This window comes from Mustela erminea, chromosome 10 (assembly GCF_009829155.1).
Source record: "Mustela erminea isolate mMusErm1 chromosome 10, mMusErm1.Pri, whole genome shotgun sequence".
Classification (NCBI taxonomy): Eukaryota; Metazoa; Chordata; class Mammalia; order Carnivora; family Mustelidae; genus Mustela; species Mustela erminea.
Genome location: NC_045623.1, coordinates 78224778 through 78250664, shown reverse-complemented (window position 1 = coordinate 78250664; position 25887 = coordinate 78224778). Strand labels below are relative to the sequence as shown.

The window sequence follows — 25887 nt, the reverse complement described above, 5'->3', positions numbered from 1 at the left end:
GGTGTGGCACAGTCACGAAGCCCCCATTGCTGTGGGTCTTCCAGGTTCTGCTGAAAAGGCACACAGGCACCGTAGTCGTATCTAGAATGATGTGGGAGACCTGAGCAAATAGACAGGCATTTGGGGGGTATGCCATGAAGTGGGAAGACAGACAGAATATTCCTACCAAGGTGTGTATTTGCTTTTTTCTTCCTCATCCACAGAGCTTTGGGGCAAAGGCCACTGTTCATTAATCTAATGACACTCTGGGACTAGGCAAACCCAGGAATTGGCTGGAGCTAGATGTAGATGATGTACCTGGAGAAATCATGTAGTAGGACCCTTACTAGAGCTGACATAAATACCACAGGAAGGCTATATGTGGTCTTTCATAGGTTATGTGAAGACACTAGAGTTAGCCTTCCCTTCAAGCTCTAGCGTTCTAGAATTTGGGTGGAAACGTACTTAAGTCCAACAGAAAAGACTATGCTAACTTCCCCAGGGACCATTCCCATACCTTCAACTTCTCTAAACAAGGTGGAGGACCTGCAGAGTAATCAGAGTAAGGTTTCACACATATATCTCTACTTTTCAGATAAGAAACGAGCACTGGTCTTTCTAGCATTCCCCTGGGGAGACTGTGTATCTATTCCAGTGGTGTAGCTCTTTTTAAGTTATCTTCCCAGATGGCTGGTTTATGAAATGGAAGTAGACTCGCATGGCCCCAGTTGACTACCTGCCCACTGCAGCCACCACATTGTACCTTGAATCACATGTTCATTGGTTATTCTCCAAAATCAAGTTCACTCTCATATTAATAAGGTTTGCCACCACCAATGATGTTAAAAAAAAAAAAAATCAGCCAGGGCTTTGTTTGGGATTTTATAGGTTAGTTTCTGCTCTCATCAATCTCCAGCTATGGAGGTCCTGAAAAGAAGGCGGCACTCACTGGGAACTAATGGTAACTCTGGATTTCAGTTTTGGTGGACGCTCCCTCCAGCTTTCAACAGACCTTGCTGAATTTCATTCTAAAATGTCAGCCAGCACTCTGCACCTTATTGTCCCATGACTTCTTCAGGAATGATTTTCTAGAAGTTGTGAATTTCTTGAGAAGTTTAACATTGAAGAGAAAAGATGTAATAAATGGAATTCTTTCGATTTCAGCTGCTCGTGAGAGGACTGAATAGCGCCATGGTCAGTGCCTCTCCTGCTTAATCAGTTGCTGTGTGCAGGGCCAGTAGCCTTTAAGAGTTTTCTTCCTCATCTGCTTGGTCCCTTGAAAACAATGCACAGGGAGAAACCCAGAAGCCCCTCGCCTGCTCTCGCTGGCCCTGTTCTGGTCATGTGCTGCTCAAGAGGTTTGAGGTTCACAGCGAGCACATGTGGAAGGTGCTCCTGTCTCACCTCCAGGCCTCCCTGGAGCACTTCACCCAGGAGTGGCTGAAGAAAGTCACCTTGCCTCAGGCATCACGCGGCCAGCACGGTACCAGCGGTTCCCTTGTACTGGTTACTCTTCACAGCCTAAGAGCGCTGGGCTCTCTCCTGGGACCAGAGGTGATGGTGGGAGGAGAAAGAACCAGCAGCTTTGAACGCACTGCCTCAAGTTCTACGGAAACTACAGACCCTTCTTCAGAAGGTGATTGATTTTCTCCACTTGGTAAATTTCCCACGAATGGAATCTCATATGTAAAAGGGACCTCAGAAGACAGTGAAAACTTCCCATTAAGGCCTAAAAAGGCTGAAGAGCGACCTTCTAGCCAAAAGAGTCTGAAACCAAACCGTCAATGTACCTATTTGTCCTACAGAAGCCTGTGCTGCTGTCAAGTCTCTGCTCACTAACTGATGCTGAGGAAGAGATGTGGGATGGCAGCCCAGCAGCTAAAATTCTGAGATAAACCTGGAGGTGGAACCACGGCTGTAAGAGCTGTTACCTCAGGGGAGCAAAAGGCCATTCCTACTCTGCTTCCACTCACTGAAGAGTCCAAGCTTTTGAAATCAAGCCTACCTCTAAAGACCAGTCTTGTACAAAGTGCGGATGAGCCAGACCAAACCAAGCCACCAAAAGTGTCACAAGGGAGGAGGCTTAAGGTTCCATTAGAACTGGGTTTAGGAGAGTTTACTAGTGCAAGTAAAAAAGAAGCCACTACAAGATCCTAATTTGGACTGGCTTGTTGATATGATCTCAGAAATGAAGCCTGTAGCGACTATTTTTATTTTACCTGAATTGAGGGCAGAGATGATGGTTCCCAAGGATGATGTTTCAACACTGATGCAGTTTTCCTCAAAATCTGCTGCAGCAGAAACTACTGAGGGAGAGTCTGAAGCCTGGGAAGGGGAAGGGGGGCCAAGCTAGGAAGACAATGACTGGTGACAATGGGGACAGTTACACTACAGGAAAAAGGACTCCTTTAAGGAAAAAAACCACATCAAATGAATACCTCAAAAGCTGGCTCTGCAGACAAAACCCCTAGAGCGTCCTGCTCTTGCCACAGCAGGAGCTCTTTTCCCAGTCTGTGCTAACTGAAGTGTGCGCCCTTGAGGGCCAGCCAGGAGCCCCAGGCGGTGAAGTGGCTCACAGCCCTGGTATCTTTGAGGAAGAGCTGTGTGCCTTTGACTAAGAGCTCTGTGAAACTCAAGTGGCTGTGGAAAGGCTGAATTCCCCCCAAGAAAGAAAGAAAAGAATCACAAAAAGCCAAGCTGATTACCATAATTTTGTGCCACTTCTTTAACAGTCAGAAGAGTAAGCTCTACTTTGAAATAGTACTTACAGAAAAAATTCTAGCTATAAAGTATCTCAATGATTTTAAATTGCTAAGGTCTTCCTAGGCAGCTTATTGGTTTACAGTTGTGCTGTCTGAGTGAACAGCCCTGTGGAAAGGTTCCTAAGGAGAAATAACTCTGACAATCCTGTTTCCTAAATATCTGGTAAAGACTATTTTCACGAGAAAAAAAAAATCAGAGCAGTTGCACACGTATTTGAGTGGTGGCAGGATTATTGTGATGCTGGAAGGATTCTGGAAGGGATCAGTAAACAGGGAGCACCCGGAACTGGAAAGGATGCATATTAATACAAACTGGAGGATGGAGGTTCCTGGTGCTGGCCCCACCTCCACCCCACCCCCACGCCCCAGTTCCCCAACTCTTAGATCATAGGACATCTACCCAAGTTCATTCCATTGTTTTGAAACGATGAAGGTTTCTCTGAAACTATTTCAAATGCCAGAGATAAAACATTTGTTTAAAGATTGGATTTAGGTTTACAAATGGATGGGTTTGGGGGGTGGGTTGCTAACTACTGGTGTAAGACAAGAGAAAGGAGATGGGGGTGCTGGGGCTTGTGGCAGCTAATACATGATCTGCTCTTACCTGTGGGGGCCTGCATGGCTGAGCTGGGGATGGTGGCAGCATCTTGGGGTACAGTGCTGGTATCCGGTTCAGGGGTGCTGGTTGTTGGTGAGGTGGGTGGTGGGTTCAGCAAAGTCCGAGGCTTCCTCTGTCAAAATGGATGGGGAGAAGTTTGCTACCTGTGACAGGTAACTTGTCTTCTGATTCCTCTCTTCCTAGCTCTCAATTCACCCATGAGATGGAAATATCTCTGTGGATGGGGCTCTTGTATCTTTATTTTCCACACAGAATCTTGCCTAGAGCTTTACCTATAGTAGATGCTTAGTAAATATTTTCTGAATCTGCGTATAAGATTCTGGACTCCTATCGAGCCAGAGCTTAACTCCCAGTCTTTTATATCTTTTATACTAGATTCAATATTATAATTTGAAATACCAGGTTCTTTATCAGTTGGGCAGGCAAAAGCAAAAAAGGAAAAAAAAAATGCTGAGGCTTAAGCCTACTTTGACATTATTTTGTACTTTGCTTCTCTCTTTTAAAAAAGGGAAACGTCCCTTCCCCTAACTGCAGACTCCTTCTACCTACCTCTTCAGCTCAACTGCCATTTTTCATCTTAAACTTTATACTCTAAGGTCTAAATCTCTAACTAAATTACTTCTCTAAAAACCCTGCAGCTTTACCTGTGCCATTCCTTTAGAGTAATAAACTGTCCCTTCTGCCTGGAATGCCCCCCACCTTTTAACTTTATTCATATCTATTTATCCAGGAAAATTTTCTAGATTTCCTCCACTCTTTTGTGCTATGTCTGTACTTTGTGTTGCATCTGTCACAATGTACTGTCATAAATATTTACATACTGGTGTCCTCTATTAGCCTGGAGCTCATTGAGGGTCTGATTCTGAGTACCGCTCCTAGCATGGCAATCGCCATATGATAAGTCTCAATAAATATTTCCAATGAAGCACGCAGTACAGAATACCAATATTGAGGGAAGTAATGAAAATGATTTGAGAAAGATCTAACATCTCTATGCTGTTCAGGGTAGTCTCTAGGGGAGAAAGATCTCAGAAGGTTCTTCTCAAGAAATAGTTTTCTAAAAGCCATTCTGAAAGCAAGGAAAACGTAATTATCTCTGAGATCCAGAAATCCCTTTTTTACTAAATGTCCCATGTAGGGGCCACTGCTGGGAGCTATATAAACCTGTCTGGCTTCTAGGAGAATATTATCTAAAGCAATAGCACCAGTGACAGCAGGCATAGATACAATGGCCTGGTCTGTGGAAGTTATCATGCAAACACTTATGAAACATTCAAAGCATACATGGGACAGGGACACTTCCTCATTTTTTAATTTTTTTGATACTGCTAAAAGTCAAAGTCTAAATAAGCAAGGAGTTAGGGAAGAAAGGAAATAGCAGTTCAACTTCACAGAGTTGGTGGTAATTCCATGGCGTCCCTGAAGGAACAAGCCTGGTGAGTTCAGTGCCCAAATATTGTAGCAGAAAGCAGAGAGAAGGAAGGCATTTCTGTTTGAGATAGGTGCATTTACATGTATTATATCTCTTCATATATTACTTCATCTCTATTTTATTGGCGAGAAAACAGGCTCAGAGCCTTATTCAAAGTTTTCCACAGTCACACAAGTGGTAACAAATGGAGATGAGGTATGAACCTGTTTGTCTAGCTTTGAAGCCTCTGCTCTCATCATGAGACCACTTTACTCCAGAAAGGAACAGAAGGGTCAGAGTTAAGTGGAAGGCATAGACATTTATAGAAGTAGGCAAAAGTACAGGAGGGAGAATTAGTGAGCCAAATGCCAGCCCATAAAATATAGGATAAGATGAGAATTATTGTTTTCAAGAGGGTTGGAAAGAAAGGGGATTTGGGTTATTACTATGTTTAGGACTGCCTGAGGAAGCAGAACAGGGGCAATCGTAGAATCATAGTGTTTAGGTTTTGAAGGATCTTAAACGCCACTTAATCCAACCATCCCTTTCCTACTTCCCTCTTCCTGAAAACATCCATCCCATCTGAGTCATCCAGCCCCTGACAAAATGCCTCTAATGATGGTATTGACAGATCACTACCTTCCCTCCTTCCCTTTCTTCCTTCCTCCCTCCATTCCTTTCTATCTTTCTTTTGGCAGATCACTACATCTCTTTTGTGATACATTTAACTGTTCCTTTTATGTTGAGACAAAGCCTGTCTACTTGAGTTTCTACTTTTTGGTTCCGGTTTTGTCTTTGAAACTTTACAAGTTTTTTTTCCTCTTTAATTGGATGTCCTTAAAATGTCTTCACATCATCAAAAGCCTGGCTTCTCTGGCCCTGGAATCTTTAGGGCTTTCAGTCTCTCTCCATAGCAGAAGAATAAGAAGAGAGTAGTGGAGATAAAAATGAACCAGGACCTGAGTTAGGGGTTAGATCGGGAGCATATGTGTTACACAGAAAGATCTGGATGTGCCACCAAGAATTCAAAGCCAATAAACAAGAGATAATCTCAATTAGGACATCATAACTAAAATCATCCATCCATCCTGCATTTATTGAACATCTCCAAAGAGACTGAGATGGAAGACACTACAGGAGAAAAAGAGAAGATCAAGACTAGGTTCTTGACCTTGAGGAGCTTATATTCTAGAAGCACTGAAGTCAGCTGAAATTAATAAACAGAACAAAACCAATTAACCAACCAACCAACTAACCAACCAGCCAATCAAACTTATGGAAGAACTCATGGCATCAGAAAGGGGTGTCCAGGGAGAACTAGGTATCATTTCCATACTGAAACTCAGGTAGTCTAGTTTGAGAAGGAGTTGCAAAGAAATCCCTTAACAAAAAGTGAGTGGAGAAGGTGATGCTAAAGGAAGCCATAGAGAAATAGCTGAGGAAATTTTTAATCAATGGTTTCCCTAGGGAAGACATGAATGAAGAACTGGTCATGACTAAAAGGTGGTACTTGCAGTTAACAGTGCTCAGTGAAGCTTGACTCAGCAGTCTTTTCCTGCATGAGAGGTAAGTGTTATCTCCTTCAGGAAATGTGGGAGAGTGCCTGTGGTACCCATGGCAGGGCAGCAGTGATGTTGAAACTAGAACATCTAGAGCTCTGGAGCTTTTGTTGTTTATTAGCTATGTGACCTTAGGGAAGTCATTTAATATCTCTAAGTCTTAAATTACTTAACTATTAGATAACATTAACACTACCCATCTCCTAAGTTTTGTGATCATCATGTGATATGTATGTGAAAGTGTCTGATACAGAGCCTGATACTTACTAGGTACGCGGTAATTTTCTTTCTTTCTTTTTAAAAGAAGGGGCAGGGATAGAAAAAGAAATACATTTATAGAGTCAGATTTCTGTTTCTGCGCCTGGGCATCTACTCTGGATAGGTTAACGATTAGGAGCAGGGTCCTCCATCTAGGGAAGACATTAGACCAGAATTCCCTCAAATGTGAGTAGCTTTCAAAGTCAAAATTTGTTTCTTATCCACACCATCCTATCTCTAATATTACCAACTCCCAGTTAAGGAGATAAGCAGGAATGACAATTTAGGAAATTCCTGTTAAAAGCATACACAAGGTGGAAAATAGGGCCAGACATGCCCCTTTCCAAGATGGATGGATACGGGTGCATTACCCCTTTATAACCCTTTATCCCTTTCTAGGAAACCCACATTTTTACCTACCTTACTGCCAGGTTTGGGACCCCTCTTCTTTGGGAATTTCAAAGGTTCAGCTGACTTGGATGGGGTAGAGATGGGGTGGGGAATTAGGGGCTTGGGTGTCCGGCCCCGCTTCTTTCCTGGTTTACGCCCCCTCTGCCCTGGTTGATGGTCCAAGACAGTTTTGGTGCTGCTGTGGAGGCTGGGCTTCTCAGTGTTCACATCAGATGCAGGATAAGGATTCTTTGGAATCACAACTGCAAGAAAAAGACTCATTCTATCACCCCCTCCTCCCAACTGCATTCCCATCCCAAACAGCAGGGGTGGGGGTGGGGTAGGTGGGGTGGGGAAAACTTGTTACTTCTACTTGGGTAATTTTATCCCAAGAAGCTGGTTTCCTGGTATCTGACCTAAATGTTAGAAAATCTCAGAGGAGAACTGAATTTATATTGGTTAGAACTGGAAGTTTTAATTATTTCTGGCAGATGCAGAGAAAATATTAAATTTTTCTCCCCAAGGCATCTAGTTAAGGCATATAAACAGAATCATACGCTCAGAGACAGAATGACTTTAGAAGCCTACAATCCCTTCCTGCTAAGAATGTAGATCCAAGGCTTAGCAGAGGAAATGATGCCTTCTCTGGGTTATACAGTGAACTGGGATAGGACTTATGTTTTGACAGTGGGCCCTGACAAGCAAGTTAGGCATTTTCTACACCAATCTACTTAAAATTTTCATGTGATTATTGCAATGATAGTGAAACACATGGAAATACATATATCTGACAGCATCTCTCCCTAGTTCAAAAGTCTTTGCTCCATATGACCTTTAATGTAAAGTCCAAATTCTTTATCCTAATATCCAAGGACTTTTGGTACCTAATCCCTGCCTTACTCTGCAGTTACGCCTGATGTCACTTCCAGACACACACCTCCACTGTGTTCTAGCCCACTTGTTTTCTGAACACCAATTTATTCATGTATATTGAGTTCCCTATTCTTCTTTGTCAAGAAAATATCAATACTCAGATTCCAACTCTCAGCTCCAGGGTCACCTCCTCACTGAGGTCTTGTCTGACCATTCCCCAACGAAGTCAGTACCACCCTACCTCCAAAGCATTCTGGAGACATCTATGTTAGGGTACTTTCAATTTTACTCCCAACCATTCATCTTCTCCTTAAATTGAGAATGCTTCAAGGTAAGCACATCTAATTCATTCCACAAATAGTTACTGAGCACTTAGTATATGTTAACAAAACATAGTTTCCACTGTGATGGAGCTTACCTCCTAGTTGGGGAGACAAAAAACAGACAAATAAATATACAGTATAATACCAGGTAAGGGTTATGATGAAAACTAAAGGAGGGTAAGGAGAGAGAGGGGTGAGGAAAGTTCTCTTTGAGGAAGTGACATTTACACAGAGGTCCCAAATGAAATAAAGGCAAAGCCTAATGAAAACCTGAGAAAAGTGCCTCTCAAGTAGAGGGTACATAACAAGTGCGAAGATTCTGAGACGGGAACATGTCGGGGGGGTTGAGAAATGGTAAGGGGGTCAGTTTAGCTAGAAGTGAGTGAGTAGAAAGGAGTGGAAGGGGATCAGGTTAGAAAAGGAGTAGCAGGGGTGCCTGGGTGGCTCAGTGGGTTAATGCCACTGCCTTCGGCTCAGGTCATGATCTCAGGGTCCTGGGACTGAGTCCCTCGTCGGGCTCTCTGCTCAGTGGGGAGCCTGCTTCCCTCTCTCTCTGCCTGCCTATCTGCCTACTTGTGATCTCTCTCTCTCTGTCAAATAAATAAATAAAATCTTAAAAAAAAAAAAAAGGAGTAGCAGTAAGATTGGGTAGGACTCTGCAGATGGTGAAAATAAATCTGATATTATTCTAAGTATGAAGGGAAGCTGCGTGAGAAGAACTAGGGAGACTGGCTTATAAACTAATCAGAGTGCACAGTTAGAGGGTAATGCTGCTTATGCGTCTAGGCAGAATGTAATAGATTATGGCAATGCGGTGTTGCTAATGCACAGTAAGGAAAAGTCAGGTACATTCTTTGAAGAGACACTGCAGTGTTGTAGAAATCACAAGGACTAGATGAACTGGAATTCCAGACATGAGTGGGGAAGGCTTCTGAGGTAGCTGACACTGTTTTCTTTCCTGAGGACATTTGCCAGTTTGGGGCATGAACTGAGGATCAGGTGTGGTCTGTGCAGAAGACCTCTACTGGAGGAGAGAGAAATCCAGTAAGTTGTTGTGACAGATTGGAACTTGAGCTCCATATGTGTGGCCAATTTTCCCCATGGGATACTTGCTAAGTTCTGAGCCTGCACATTGGATATATGAAGCTAGGCTGAGAGCTTCTACAAGGTAGAATGAAATCTCCTTTAATCTTGTGGTTATAGGGATAAATAAGGTCCTACTAGATGGAGGAGGTCTACCTCAAACACATATCCCTTCTCTAAGAAAAATGCCATATTTTGAAATTGTAAGGAGTAAAAGGTTAAAGAACTAAACCCCTAACCTCTAAAGGTAGGATAATCTCTTGCAATTTTTCAGGACTGAGAAAACAGAGAGACCTATTAGGTTCTCAATCAAGAGCCCCGAAGGCCCACACCCAAGAAACAGGTATAAGCCACAGATATAATCCAGAACTGGACTAGCTCAATCCATGATTAGATTGGGAGGAATAGGCCCTCATCCTATTAGCAAACAGAGGAAAGAAGAATTCTTTCTAATGGAAGATATTAGCTGGAGCCTCAACAGTTCTTTTATATAAAATATCCAGTATATCACAAAAAATATTAGATGTAAAAAGAGGCAGAAAAAGTGATTGGTAATCAAGAGAAAATACAGACAATAGAAGGAGGTTCATATATGATCCAGATAATGGAACAGAGACTTTAAAATAATCATAGTTAAATAAAAAAAATCATAGTTAATATGTTTAAGAAAGTAGAGGAAAAGATAAACAAAATGTAAGAGAAGATAACACCCACAGAAAACTGGAATCTATATAAATAATTAAATGAACATCCTGGAATTAAAAATGTAACATGAGAAATTAAGAACTCATTGGATGGATTTAAGGGAAGACAAGATCCATCAGAAGAAAGGATTAATGAACTTGAAGAAAAATCAATAGAAAATGTCCAAAGTGAAGCAAAAATATAGGGGAAAAAACCAGAATAGGGCATTAGAGACCTGTGGGCATAGTCAATGGATCCAAAATATGCATAACTATAATCCCAGGAGAAGACAGAATTAGGCAAATGTAATATTTAGAAACCAATGAAAGAAGAGCTCAGAAATCTACAAGCAGCAAAAATCCCCCCCCTCCAAAAATGTCCCTCAAACTAAAACAAGACACATAACTGTTAAAATGCTGAAAATAAAAGATAAAATATAAATGAAATGAAAAACAGAGAATTTTTTTTTTATCAGAAAAATGCAGCATTACTCTTACAGGAGCATCAATAAGACTGATGGCTGACATCCTAACAGATACTACAGAAGTTGGAAGCAGCAGAGATATATTTAAAGGGCTAATATATACAAATTGCCAACCTAGAGTTCTATACCCAGTGGGAAAAAAATCCTTCAAAAATGAAGGTGAAATAATATTTTTCAGGCAAATCAAAACTGAGAGAATTTGTCACTAGCAAATCTAAACTACAGGAAATAAAAAGGAAGTTCTTCCGGCAGAAGGAAAAGTAATCCCAGGCAGAAGGATGGAACTGAAAGAAATAAAAAGAGCATAAAAAGGGCAAATAAAAAAGTGCTAGATACAAAAGAATTTAGAACAAGAACTGACTAGAAAAAAAACGTGTACAATGATTTGTAGAGTTTATAATGTATGTATTAGTAAATTATATGAAAGCAACCGCACAGAGGATGGAAGGAGGAGACAAATGCAGCCAAACTTTTTAAAGAATTTTGCCATTACTTGGGCAGTGGTTACAAAGTACTTATTTAAAGAAGACTCTGGTAAGTCCAGGATACATATTTGCACAGGATAACTAGTTGAAGAATTACATAAGGGCACCTGGGTGGCTCTGTGGGTTGAGCCTCTGCCTTCAGCTCAGGTCATGATCCCAGGGTCCTGGTATCAAGCCCCACATGAGGCTCTCTGCTGAGCAGGGACCCTGCTTCCCTTCCTCTCTCTCTGCCTGCCTCTCTGCCTACTTGTGATCTCTCTTTGTCAAATAAATAAATAAAATCTTAAAAAAAAAAAAAAAGAATTACATAAGAACGTATACCTAAAAGCTAAGGAGAAATGGGGTAATAAATATACCTGACTAATCCAAAAGGCAAGAAAGGAAGGATAGAGAAATGAGGAAGAACTCAGACAAAGAGAAAACAAAAAGCAAAATGCAAAATGGTTAAATCCAAATTAATAATTATATTAAATACAAGTGGATTAGATAAAACAATAGGAAAAAGTTAACATTCTGCACCAACCCTGCCCCCCAGTACTCAATTATATCTGTTTATAGGAGGGCCTTGAAATATAAAGACATCTGAAATATAACACAGATAAAAAGATAAAAACAAACAGATAGAAAAACATATACTCTGTAAACATTAATCAAAATAAAGCTCATGTGATTATATTAATATCACACAAGTCAATCTTTAAGGCAAGAAGTATGACTAGACTAAAAAGGAATATTTCATCAAGATTAAATAGTTAAATTTACATAGACCTAATAACACAAAACATATAAAGCAAAAGTTTAGATAACAAAGAGGACAAACCAACAAATCCAGATTATGAGTTGGAGATTTTAACATATCTCTCTCAGTAACTGATAGGTTAAGAAGTTGAAAAAAAAATCAGTAAGGATAGGAAAGATTTGAATAACTCAGTTAACTGACTAATAGCATAAATAACCAATTAACCAACCAACTTAATTGATATCTATAGAACACTATACTCAGTAAGTATAGAATGCATTTTCTTTTCAAATGCTTACACAATATGCTGAGTGAAAAAGCAATCCTGAATAAAGTTTGAAGAACTGAAATCATACAGAACATGTTGTCTAACCACAGTGGAATTTATTTATTAATTTATTTGTTTCGTCTCAGCCACAATCTTCAACATTTTTTAGAAAATTCTACTGCTTTGGTTTTTAAAAAAAACTTTTATAATCACTCTATATTCATAAATTCTAATCCAGCAGGAAGATAAACAAGTTAGTGTGTTCAGCTCCACTACCAGTAACACAGAAATATTTATAGCTCTGAAAACAAAGATCTGCAGGCAGGATCTTAAGAATTTGAAGATTCTTTTGTGCCAGCTGATTCAATTTACATATCTGCATTCATTTACTTATTCTATTCACTGCTTAAAAACTTTACGTTAATATAGTTAAGCATAAACTATGTGTGGCTTTTTTTTTTTTTTAAGATTTTATTTATGTATTTGACAGAGAGACACACAGCGAGGGAGGGAACACAAGCAGAGGGAGTGGAAGAGGGAGAAGCAGGCTCCTGGAGGAGCAGAGAGCCTGAAAGGATCCTAGGACCTTGGGATCATGACCTGGGCTGAAGGCAGATGCTTGACGACTGAGCCACCCAGGTGCCCGGCTATGTGTCTGTCTTATAAGAGAAATACAAAGTGTCAAAAGAAGAATCTTTTTTCTTTTTCTTTTCTTTTTAAAAGATTTTATTTATTTATTTGACAGAGAGAGAGATCACAAGTAGGCAGAGGCAGGCAGGCTCGCTGCCGAGCAGAGAGCCGGATGCGGGGCTCAATCCCAGGACCCTGGGATCATGACCTGAGCCGGAGGCAGAGGCTTTAACCCACTGAGCCACCGAGGCACCCCAAAAGGAAGAATCTTAACATTTTTTTTTTTTTGCTTTGATATCTTGAGGCTTTTTAAAAAAGTTTTTATTTGAGTATAGTTGGCACACAGTACTACATTGGTTTCAGATGTACAACACAGTGATTCAACATCTCTACATGTTATGCTATACTCCCAAAATGTGTAGCTAACATCTCTCACCATACAACACTATTATATTATCATTGACTATACTCCCTATGCAGTAGCTTTTATTCTTACGACTTATTTATTCCATAAATGGAAGCCTGCACCTCCCACTCTCACTTAGCTAACCACAGTGGAATTTAAATAGGAACCAGTACTAGAAATTTAATTAGAAAAACCCCAAATGCTAAGAAACTAAGTAACATATACTTGTAAATTACTCAAATACCAAGGAAATAAGAATAGAAATAAAAAAATTCTTTGAACTTAAAATTCATGAAAATATGACAGATTCAAAGTGTGAGATTTAGTTAAAGTAGTGCTCAGAGGAAAACATATAGCTTTAAATGTTTGTATTAGAAGAGGAGAAAGGTTAAATATCAATGATCTAAGCTTCTATTTCATAAAGCTAGGAAACGAACAGCAAACTAAACAAAAAAAGTAGTGTAAGGAAATTATAGAGATGAGTACATAAGTCAATGGAAAAAAGAAAGCGGACATACTACAGGGAAAATCAACAGTCAAAGGTTGGTTCTTTGAAAAGATAGCCTTTTAACAAGTCTGATTAAGAAATATAAAAAGACAAATATCAAGAAGGAAAGAATGGATTTCATTATAGATGATTCAGGTATTAAAAAGATAGTAACGGGACATCATATATAACTTTATGCAACTACAACTGAAAATTTAGATGGAATGCGCAACTTCCTTGAAAAATTGGCTTATTAAAATGGACAGAAGACCAAACAAAATATAAAGAGTTGTATACATAATAAGGAAATTGCAATTGCAATGAAAAACTTTTCTGCAAAAAAAAAAAAAAAAAAAATTCCAGTCTCAGATGCCTGATTGTACAAAACCTGTTCCGATAAATGGAAGAGGGAACACTCCCCAACTCATTTTATGAGGCCAACATAATCCTCATGCCAAAACATGACAAAGATATTACAAGAAAGCAAAACTATAGACTGATATCGCTCAAGAACACAGATGCACAATCTTAAAACAAAATATTAGCAAATTCAACCTGGCAATTTATAAAAAGGGTAACATATCACGACTAAGTGGAATCTATCCCAGAAATACAAAGACTGCTTAACAATAGAAAAAAAATCAGCTGAACTTACCACAAAATCAAAATAAAGAAGAAAACCCACAAAACATCTCAATAGATACAGAAAAAAAGCATTTGACAAACTTCAATACTCACTCATCATAAAAAAATCAGCAAATTTGGAATTTCCTTATAGAAAAGGTCATTTATAAAAAAAAATCAGTAGAGGCCAGTATACTTAATGGTGAAATATTAAACACTTTCTTACTGATTTATGGAACAAAATTAAAATATTCACCATCACCACTTCTATTCAACATTGTATTGAAGGTCAATGTAACAAGGAATGAAAAAGAAAAGAAAGCTACAAATACAGGTTGTAAAAAATAAGCATTATTTGCACATGACATGACTTTTTATATCAACTGTACCCTTTTCAATCTACAAAATCTAGTAAAATAAAAAAATGAATCTAGGAAGGTCACTAGATGTAATTCAATATGCAAAAATTTATTCTATTTCTATATATAACAATTAGAAAATGAAAACCCCAAATCAAATATTCAGTGAAAGACACGCAATACATCCACACTAAAAACCGTAACACACTCTAAGAGAGATTAAAGAAGATTTAGATACCACTTATCATCACACTCATGGATGAGAAGACTCAAGTTATGCTCTCAATTCTCATCAAACTGACTTAAAGAGTCAATGAAATTCCAATCAAAATCCCAGCAGTTTTTCTTTAATGTGCATATGTCCAAACTGACAAGTTAATTCTAAATTTTATTAGGAAATGCAAAGGATCTGGAATAGCCAAGTCAATCTTGATAAATAACAGCAAAGCTGGAAGGAGTGTTTGCAACATTAGATATCAAGGCTCATTATAAAGATAGAGTACTTAAGACATGTGATCTTGGTGTTGAGAGTAGTCAAATGGATCAAGGGAATAAAACAGAGTCCAGAGATAGACCTACAGATACACAGTCATCTTATTTATAATAAGGGTGCCCCTGTAATTCTGTGGTGGTGGTCGAGGAGGAGATCACTTCTATAATAAAATTGTGGTGAGTCAAACAGATATCCATATGGAAAAAACCGAGACTTTAACCCTGCATTTCATATCAGATACAACAATTAACATGAAGTCTAAAACATCCAACTTTTCCAAGAACATAGAAGGCACTATCTTCAAAACTCTAGGGTAAGCAAGATTAAACAAACAGGTCACACAAAACATTAATTATAAAAAGACTGACATATATGACATCAGTAAAATAAATTCTGTTCATCAAAAGACAACATTAGGAAAAAGAAAAAGAAAAAGAAATCTAGAAAGTGGGAAAGGATACACAAAACATATGTCAGAGAAGTAATATCCAGAAAATATAAAAAATTTCTAAAATACGTAATAAAAAGACTGACAATCCAATTTTCAAAAGATGAGACTTGAAGAACTAGGTCACAGAACTGAACGTACAAATAACAGATAAGGATATGAAAAGTTACTAGTTATCAGTATAATGAAAATTAAAACTACAAGACACTGTATCTCCACCAAACTGCGGACATTAAAGGACCGACAGCACGTGTGGTGGCGAGGAATATGGAGCAACCAGAACTCTTGTGCATTGCTGATGGGAATGTAAATCACTTTGAGAAGACACTTAGCTTTACACTCTCACCCAGCAATTCCACACCTGGGCATATACCCAAGAAGAACGAGGGGCAAGACCACCAAAAGACATGTACTAGAATGTTCACAGCAGCATTTTTCAGAAGACTCCCTGGGAGACATCGCAGGCATTCTCTAAAAGTCTGAAGATGTACATAATCTATGATTCAGCAATTCCAACCTTACGTATAAACTCCAGAGAAACTCTTGAACATGTATACCTCAGATATGTGTAAATGTATGCTCATACCTGTCACTTGTGATAACTGAAAACCTGAAATGATCTAATGTTCATTATTAGTAAAATGCACTTAAAAAATGTAGTTTTCAAAGTATGATCTGGGAACCTCTTCGGGACTTTGAAATCCTTTTGTGTGTCTGTAAGATGAAAACTATTTTCATGCTACTAAAACATTATCTCCTCTTTCCACTCTCATTCTCTCACAGTGGAGTTTTCTAGAGACTATGTGATATCATCATTCTGACAGCTAATGGATGTATACTTGTATATTCTTCTGTTTTAAAAAATTCTAAGTTTTTATTTCTAATACAGTGATATGAAGAACCTCCATAAATAAAATCTCTTTGGGGTGTTTAAGGATACCAAAGTTTCCTGATACCAAAGGGTTTGACATCCACTGACCTATAATTATAATCACTTCCTTGCCCTGTTTTTCCTAACATGCTTACAGGAAAAGAACCGCCTAATTCTCTACCTATTCCACACCCAAACCTGAGTTACTGAACATGCCAAATATTTAAACTGATTACTCTAAACCCTAAGATTGTCCCCTGTATCTCTAGTAAGACCAGAAATCGGACTAGGCAGGGAGGTAAGGGATTTACTTTGGAGTTCCTGCCATCACATGACAACGTGCCAAGTTCCTAGCAGAGACCCAGCACATGTCTGTAGAAAAAAAGAAAACAGATATAAGAGATGAACTGAACATGTCTTTACATGGCCTTCCTACAGTCAGAACATAGTTTTTCCTCCTTCTTCTCTTTTCTCTTAAAGCTAGACAAGAATATCCATGTTGCCAACTGTCAAAGAGGTTGACCTCTCTGCCTGAAAGATCTGGGCAGAAGAACTACTCACAAGTTACATTTAATAGTTCAAAAAAAATCAGAGCATGCAGGTCATGTGTGAAAAGCTAGCACTGAGATTAAAGCTTCATACTAATTTAAAAGCTTTTTAATAATGAATAATGGATTTCTTAAGCTATCCTGAGGGATTCCAGGATTTGGAAGTTCTTCCCACCAGGAAGCCCTATTTTGCCACATTCTAACTTAATTATCCTACTTGGGGAAAAAAAAAATGGAGTGATGTCAGGGGACTGGGGATCTAATTCTAGTTCTGTCCCTTATGGTGTGACCTTGAGTCTGTCATTTAAACACAATCTTTTCTTATTTTTCCAAATGTAAATAATTAAAAAATTTAATGACTGTCCTACTTTGGAGAGAAAGATCAGAATATTCTCCAACACACTTTGACACTAGTAAGTGCAACAGAATTACACTCTTAGTCAATAAGCCTTTGACAAAATTCTTGCACATTCATGTGGCCTTTGTAACAAACCCGTGAAGGTAACATATCATCCTCCTTTGACATTTAAGGACAGCAAGCCTCAGAGACGTGATGGTGGCAGAGCCAGGCAAGATTCTAGTCTCTGTTGTCTTCAGGGCACACATTCTGTCACATAGCCTAGGAGGAAGGAAGCAAACTCTCTTTCTTCAGGAGCCCAGAAGGGCTCTTATGTTACTCTTATATTAATTTGTTTGACCATGAGTTGAAAATTAAGTAAATGCTGAGTATCAAGGCTTGCCAGTTATCATGGTGAAAACCCAACACCACTCTTGTCCTTAAAAAAGCACAATGTTGAGAAGGTTAGTAACCTTTACACAGTCAATCCCAATTCAGTGGGTGTGGACTCAGGTAGGGAAGGTACAAGATGAACCCAGAACACAGTGGTCAGAAAGTAACGGGGATGCTCAAGTGATGGAGACATATCAAGAGGGCACGGGAGTCAACTTCAAGGGGCTTCCACTGGCCAAATCTGGGAAAGTTTGAACATCAAAACAAATAATGGTAATAAGAAATTATGAATGAATCAAAAAAGTGTGGGATCCTACTGATTAACTAATGCATAAATAAAAAAACACAGAGAAGGGAAAAGTTGTTGCTTATAGTAGAACCCCAACTGACAAACGTGGAAGAAGTGAGGGAACTAGAAAGTAGCCATTTGGCTATTGATTCAGGTGAGACTCATCAACAGATGCTAAAACTGTGGGGTGAAAATTTGGTGAGACACAGGATATTTACTGTCTCAAATTATTTCTCCAAAAGATGATTAATTAATTACAAATGTACGAGGTGAAGAAACTTAGTAAATACCACTGGGACCAAGTAACCAAAGTTACTCCAGTAATGGGACAAACAGATTATCACGTGTCTCCAAAAGTGATGCTTTGAGAAGAAAGTCACTTCTAGAACATTGATGTCAAAAATGTATGACCTGAATCTGATCATGAGGAAACATAGGACAAACCCATTTGAGACCCAGTCTATAAGATAACTTGGCAAATATTTATAAAGAAATATTGAGGTCATGAGAGATAAGGAAGAATGATGGAAAAACCGCTCCAGGACTAAGAAGACATGACAATTAAGTACAACTCATGAACCTGAATTTTCTTATCCCAAAAGGTCATTAGTGGGACAGTTGGCAAAATATGAGTAAAGTTTATAGATTAGCTACTGGTGTTGTATTGATACTAATTTTCTAGTTTTAATAACGTTAGAAGGTCTACAGATTAGCTCTAAATAATATATTAATTTTCTGATTTTAAAAAATATATTAACTAATCCCTACATCCACTGCAGGGCTGGAACCCGGAGATCAGGAGTTCTACATTCTACCCACTGATCCAGCCAGGTGCCCCTAATTTTCTGATTTTAATAATGGTACTATGCTTACAGAAGAGCATGTCCTTATTTTTGGAAAATATACACTAAAGTCTTTAATAGTAAAGGGTCATTATGTATACAAGTCATGTGTCAAATGGTTCAGAAAAAAAATATGTATTTATTGAGAGAGACTACTAATGCAAATGTGACCAATGTTAATATTCAGAGAATTCTTTATACTCCTGTTATAATTTTTCTGTAAGGCTGCAATTAGGTCAAAGTTTTACAAGAGATTCATAAGTGTGGTACGAAAATGTGCATGTACACAGGGGTTATAAGAACCTGGATGAAGGAGTGACTAACTCTGCAAGGAGGGGAGAGGGTGCAAGGGAGACAGGCAGGTGAGACTTGTCAGGCAAGATTTCAAGGTGACATTTTAACAAATCTTTGAAGAATAAATAGATCTTGGGAGAAGGGCAAAAGTGGAGGGTGAGCAAGGGTACTGCAAACAGAGGAGACAGTACAGAGAAAGGCACAGAGTGGTAAAAAAGCATGGTTACACGAAGACCCGTGGGCAGTTGTGTGTGGCTGAAGTCCAGAAGGAGAAACAGATAAGGTTAGAGAGAGATGCTGAAGCCAGCTTGAGAAGAGTCCATATGACATTTAAGGAGGTCTAACACACAAAGACTCTACCAACAAGACACAGGGTGGGTCCTATGGCCCTCCATATGGCAAAGGTAAGGGTGAGGTTCATTGCAAAGGCAAAAGCACATCTAAGGCAGGATGGTAGTATGTAAAGTTGTGTAGAACTGGTCTCCCCTCCTTGATAAACTTCTTTTGATCTGTGTGCATATGTGTGTATCTAGTCCTTATTCCCTTGGTGATAATCATGACTAATAATGTTGCTAAAAGGCAGACAAACTGTTAAGACCACGAATGAATAAAAGTAGTTTACAAATGGGTGTCCCTTAATGATGGAGTTAAATTTGCTTAAAAGGAACTGGCATTTATTTTTTAGGCACTTACTGTGAAAGAGGCAGTACGGCAATGCAGATACCCATCATCCTCCATAACATTTACTAGGGTGTATATGACCCAGTACACACTGGCAGTTAAAACAATGGGCTGCAGAGCCTTGCCTATGAAGTAATAATAATAATTCTATTATCACTATTATTATTATTGTTATTATTTCTAGTCAATGCATGAGGCTACTGAACTTGAGTAACTTGGCCAAGGCCACGTAAGTAAAGGCAAGGCTGGAATTCAAGTCCAGAATGTCTAACTCTAAAATCCTTGCATTTCCATCATACCACACAGCTTTCCATCATACCATTCACTCATCCAGCAAACGTTCTGTATCAGGAATAGATTATGTGGTAGGCTCCACAGCATGAACCAAGAGTGTAAGTGAACAAATTCATCTCAGATGGTGGTAACTGTTATGAAGAAAAAAACAATGTAAAAAACAAAACAAACTAACTAACAAAAAAACACAATGTGACAGAAGGTGACATTTGACCTGAGTCTGGCATGACAAGAAGGATCAGGCACGTGAGGATCTAGGGCAGAGTGTTCCAGCAGAGGAGTCAGACAGTAGGTGTAAAGGCCTTAAGAAAATAATGAGCTTGACTCGTTTAAGAAACAAAAAGAGGGCCAGAGAGACTCTGGCAGGGTAAATAGAGGAAATAATGGCACAAGAGGGTGTCAGAAAACAGATGTGATCATACCATGCAGGGCCTTTTGGGTCATGGTAAGAACAGGACCAATGTACTTCTGAGAAAGATCTCCCTGATGCTCTGTGGAGAATGGATTATGGGAAGGCAAATATGGAAGAGAGACATCAGTTAGGATGTTGACTGTAGAAGTCCATGCAAGGGGTTAACAGTGGTGGAGATTAACGTGGTAACTGTGAAGGTACAAAGAAGTAGATAATACAAGATAGGTTTTGTAAGCAGACCTGAGAGATGGAACAGGGGGAGGGAAAGAATGGCTCAAGATGAATTTTAGGTCTTTGATCATTTACCAACCAGGGAAGATGAAAGGAGTTGGAGGTTTGGGAGGCAGACTGGGACTTGAGAATCTGTTCTGGTGGTATCTTGTGCTAAATGACTTTGATAGTAAAGATAACAAGTAGGTAGTCAAAGAAGTGAGTCTGGAGTTCTACAGAAAGGTCAAGGGTAGAGATAATTTTGGTACTAATTAGCATATAGACAGTATATAAAGACAGGGGATTGACTGAAATCACTTGGGAGGAGATACACTATAGAATAAATAGAGTATATAAAATAGTACAGGAGAGGGCCTAGAACTGGAGCCCTTCACCATCTAGAGGCTGAGAAGTGGAAAAGGCCAGCCAAAGGAGACCGACAAGGAATAGTGAGTGGGATAGGAATTGAAAATCTAGAGTGTAATATCCCAGGAGCCTAGAGAAGGTAGTGTTCAAGAAGGAGGGAGTCTTTTTATTAATTAATAAATTTTAATTAATAAAATTAATTATTAATCAATTAATTTTTATTAATTAATTTTTGGGGGAAGATTTGTTCTTTTGAGAGGAGAGAGAGAGAGAGAGAGCATGAGCAAGGGGGAGAGTCAGAGGGAGGAGGAGAAGCAGACTCCCCTCTGAGCAGGGAGCCTGACTCAGGGCTTGATCCCAGGACCCCTGAGATCATGACCCAAGCCCCGAGGGAGATGCTTAACTGACTTAGCCCAGGTGCCCCGAGGAAAGAGGGACTGATCACTTGTGCTGGAAGTTACAGAGACACTGTGTAAAACGAAGTCAGAGAAGGCTTTGTCAACATGGAGGTCAATGTGTTCTTGGTAAGAGCAGTACACCAGAACAGTGGCGACTAAAGAGCAATTGGAAAGGGCTGAGAAGCTAATGGGAGATAGAAATAGAGTGATTACAGATCTGTTTTCTTTCTTTTCTTCTTCCTTCCTTCCAAAGTTTTACTATGTGTAGTAGGCAGAATGGCCCTCCGCTAACTCCATACCTTAATTTTGGAAACTATAAATATGTTACATGGCAAAAGAAATTGTATAGGTATAATTAAGGTTGAACTCTTAAAATAGGGAGATTATCATAAATTATTCAAGTGGGCCCAGTCTAATCACATGAAGAGCTCTTACAAGCTGAGGACATTCTCCAGCTAGAAGCAGGGAGATGAGGCAAAAGGGGGAGATCAGAGTGAATCAAAATGTGCAAAGGACTCAAACCTCTGTTTTGACTTTGAAGATGAAAGGGGCCACAAGCCAGGGGATGTAAGAAGCCTCTAGAAGCTAAGATTCTCAACCCTCAGGGCAACTGAACAAACATATATATATGTTCTCATTTATTTTCTCTTGAGGTCCTGGACTTCTGATGAAAATCAAGTTGGTGTTTTGTCTTTTGTTTTGTTTTGTTTTTAAATTGGTAGTACTAGGCATTTCCTCTAGGAGGAGGGAAGAAATAGCAGTAGTAGATAATTCAGGTCTCTTGATTCCTTATCCAATACTCTCTTCCCACTCACATGTGGGCATACACACACACACACACACACACACACACGCACGTACACATTTCTTCTTTGGTATATTGGGTCTAAATCTATACTTTTTTTTTTTAAACTTCCCAGCTGTTTCTTATCAATCAAACTTTTAACTGTTCCAAACTTTAATTTGCATGATGGCCTCATTAATCTAATAGTATTTTGGCTAAATACTACATTAACATAACTTCACATCTTGGGGGAATAGAAGAGCTGTTCATTCTCTAATTGCTTTCACTATTTCACTAAGTCTTCTCTCTCCAACTAGCTATATAATTTAACCAGAGCATGCTTTTTTTAGTGCCAGAAGCACCACCACCCATTTCAAATCTGCAATAGCAGGCCCACTGGACCCATAGCAGAAGAACAATATTATCTGTACTTCCTCCATGTTTCACATATTCTTTGAAATTTGTCATTAGTCCTTGGATTCTAGGCCTTGCTGATGCCTGATTCATGCACTTGGCTTGCTTTCTGACCTGCTCTTCAACACAACTTTGGTGACTGGCCTAGAGTTCTTAGGGTCTGATTTTGACCTGTATTTTGTTTTCAGTTGTACAACTCTCTTGGTTATGTTAATATCCCAAAAGGTTCCTATGGCCAAAGTTACATGGCATGTATCGTAGCACCCTGAATTTTGCCAAACACATATTAGTAGTTCATTAAAATGTATCAAAATTGTGGTGATGGGGAGGAAGTGAAGGTGTATACATTAAAGTGAAGGTTGCCCAGCCTCTCAGCAATAAGACAATGTGTAAAGTCAGTGTGTGAATCAGCCTAAAACTGGTCCAGAAACTGGAAAACTAATCACAAACACTTGCCTGAGGAATAAGACACAAGGAATGAAAGCCTATAGCTGTTTCCATGGAAACATGTGATGGCTCTCTTTAGTATTATATAACCAACACATTAAATAAAGCCAAATATATTGGAGAAAAAGACCGAGAGAGCTGGGGTCTAAGGAAAACTATTACATAAGGCCACTATTCTAGAAGAACCCAAACCAAAAGATGAAAAGAAATCAGGGAAGGAAGGAATAAAATAAATCCCTAGCATTCACATTCCAATGAACTGTGGTACAGTACAAAGAAAAGAGATTATGCTGAGCGAAATAAGTCAAGCAGAGAGAGTCAATTATCATATGGTTTCACTTACTTGTGGAGCATAACAAATAGCAGGGAGGACATGGGGAGTTAGAGAGGAGAAGGGAGTTGGGGGAAATTGGAAGGGGAGGTGAACCATGAGAGACTATGGACTCTAAAAAATAATCTGAGGGGTTTGAATTGGCTTGTGGGTGGGAGGTTGGGGTACCAGGTCGTGGGTATTATAGAGGGCACAGATTGCATGGAGCACTGGGTGTGGTGAAAAAATAATGAATACTGTTATGCCGAAAATAAATAAAAAATAAATTAAAAAAAATAAAAATGATAAAACACACACACACACACACACACACACACACACACACACACACAGAACAGTGGCCCAGGACACAGCAAACATAATTCTGAAACTAAAGCGTTCTACCACTTTGGCAAATTTCAATGTGCTCCATTTTATGGTTTGATATTCCTTTAATATGTCTCTGTTCAGGATAAGGGAAGGGTACTAGTCTACATAAGCATAATAAACTCGTCACACTCTGTTATAAGTAGTTCTACACCCCCGCCAAAATAGTGAGAAGAAACTATAGAAAATGCAAGAAGAGACAGAGTAACACTAATAATACTTTAACACACCATTTTCAGAATAAGACAGGTGGAGAGGACATAATATATGTAAGGATAAAGAAGATGTAAACAACACAATCATCTGAAAATCTATTAAGCATTTGGAGCATATGTCCATGGCTAAGCTCCTGATTCCCCCACCTCTTGCCTTCAAACTGTTCCTCTCAGTTTTTTCCACCTCATTCCATCTTCCCAAACAGCTCAGGCTAAAACCCTTGCCATTATCCTTGACTCCTCTCTCCTTCTCATATTCCATGTCCCATCAGCAGCAAATCCCATCAGCCGTAACTTCAAAATACGTCCATATTTGGGCCGTTGCTCACCACTCCCTCTCCTATTTCCTCAGTGTAAGTCATCATCACCTCTAAGCTGGGTTATTGCAATAGTCTGTCCCTGCCCCTCTTTAAAACATATCTCAGGTATCAGCATTCCTGTGCTCAAAACCTCCAGTAGCTTCCTGTCTTGCCCAGAGTTAAAGCCAAGTCCTTATACAGACCTACTGAATCCATGACCTGATTCCTCATTACTTCTCTGACCTTATTTCCTACCACCCTCCCTCAATTGCTCTACTCTAAGCTAGAGATTTGCAAACTGTTTGGTCTTGGGACCCCTTTAACATGCTTAAAATTTTGGAGGATTGCAAAGAACTTTTGTTTATGTGGTTATATCTATCATATTGGAAATTAAAAGAGACATTCTAAACATTAATTTTAACTTAACAAAACACGTTTACACAATATATTTTTATGAAAATTAATGTCTTCCAAAAAGAAAAGAATTTAGTGAGAATGGCATTGTTTTACATTTTTGAAAATCTTTTTTTTTTTGTTTTTTTAAAAGATTTTATTTATTTATTTGACAGAGAGACATCACAAGTAGGCAGAGAGAGAGAGAGAGAGAGCGTGATGCAAGAGAGCAAGCAGAGAGCCTGATGCGGGACTCGATCCCAGGACCCTGAGATCATGATCTGAGCCGAAGGCAGAGGCTTAGGGTTAAGCTTGAACCACCCAGGCATCCTGAAAATCTCTTTAAAGTCTAACCAAATATGGAAGACAACTGTATTCTCCACTTCTGCATTCATTTGTTGCTGTGTATCCTTTTGGCTGAAGTATGTGTAGTATATGAAAAAAATATAGATTCACAGAGATATGTAGTTGGAAAAGGGAAGTGTGTTTTTTATATTTTTATTTTTTTAGAATTTTCAGTTAATTGTGGATATTCTCCTTTAATATTATACCAAAACTCAACAAGTGGTAGCTTCTTAAATGTTAGTTGAAACATGGAATCTGAAACCTTACTGGTGAATTTTTCATATTCTGGTAATGTTAAAATCCATTGGTCAACCTTATACTTTGAATGAGTCTTCCATCTTAAGTATGCATGCATGATTTTGTAATGTCATGCACTGGTCATTTGGAAAATCTTGTTTCACTGAGTTATGCAGATTTCCCAATGTTGGCACATTTATTATGCAAATATCAAAAATTCATAATACTTGACATCATAATTTTTTTTAAAAAAGATTTTATTTATTTATTTGAGAGAAAGAGAGAGAATGAGAGAGAGAGAGAGAGAGAGAGAGCATGAGAAGGGGGAAGGTCAGAGGGAGAAGCAGACTCCCTGCCAAGCAGGGAGCCTGATGGGGGACTTGATCCCAGGACTCCAGGATCATGACCTGAGCCAAAGGCAGTCACTTAACCGACTGAGACCCAGGCACCCCATCATTCTAATTCTCTCAGAAAAATCTGTATTAAGTATTGGGATGCTGTCAAGATCATGGTGGCAGACACAGGTTTTCCAAAATTTAAATTTACACTTGAAAGCTTGAGTTTTATCACTGTCAACAAATGCTATTTAGTCATCTGAAGTGGTAGGCTCCCTTAGTTCATTTTTGAGAAAATGTCTGCCAAATACCAAATCTGAATAACCACAGTTTGCCTGTTAGTCATTCTTTCAAGGAAAAGAAGTGCTCCATAAAAAGAGTAAATAATTCAGCTGACAGCTCAGTTTTGCAAGTGCTTTTCC

General features: G+C 39.0%; 1 protein-coding gene and 1 pseudogene across 11 annotated transcripts in view; one reads left to right on the top strand and one right to left on the bottom strand.

The window, feature by feature from the left end:
• The window catches only part of SCMH1 (Scm polycomb group protein homolog 1), a 171747-nt gene that overhangs the window by 35064 nt on the left and 110796 nt on the right, over positions 1 to 25887 (bottom strand). For 10 of the 11 annotated variants that reach the window (XM_032303149.1, XM_032303150.1, XM_032303154.1 and 7 more), the window contains 2 exons: positions 7009 to 7241; positions 3346 to 3472 (listed from right to left, as the gene is read on the bottom strand). The exons of the other annotated variant lie outside the window; for it this stretch is intronic. In XM_032303149.1, coding sequence (XP_032159040.1) covers positions 3346 to 3472; positions 7009 to 7241 — 360 coding nt within the window. The remainder of the gene's footprint in view (positions 1 to 3345; positions 3473 to 7008; positions 7242 to 25887) is intronic. 11 annotated transcript variants of the gene reach the window in all.
• On the top strand, positions 466 to 2516 carry LOC116567304 (annotated as a pseudogene).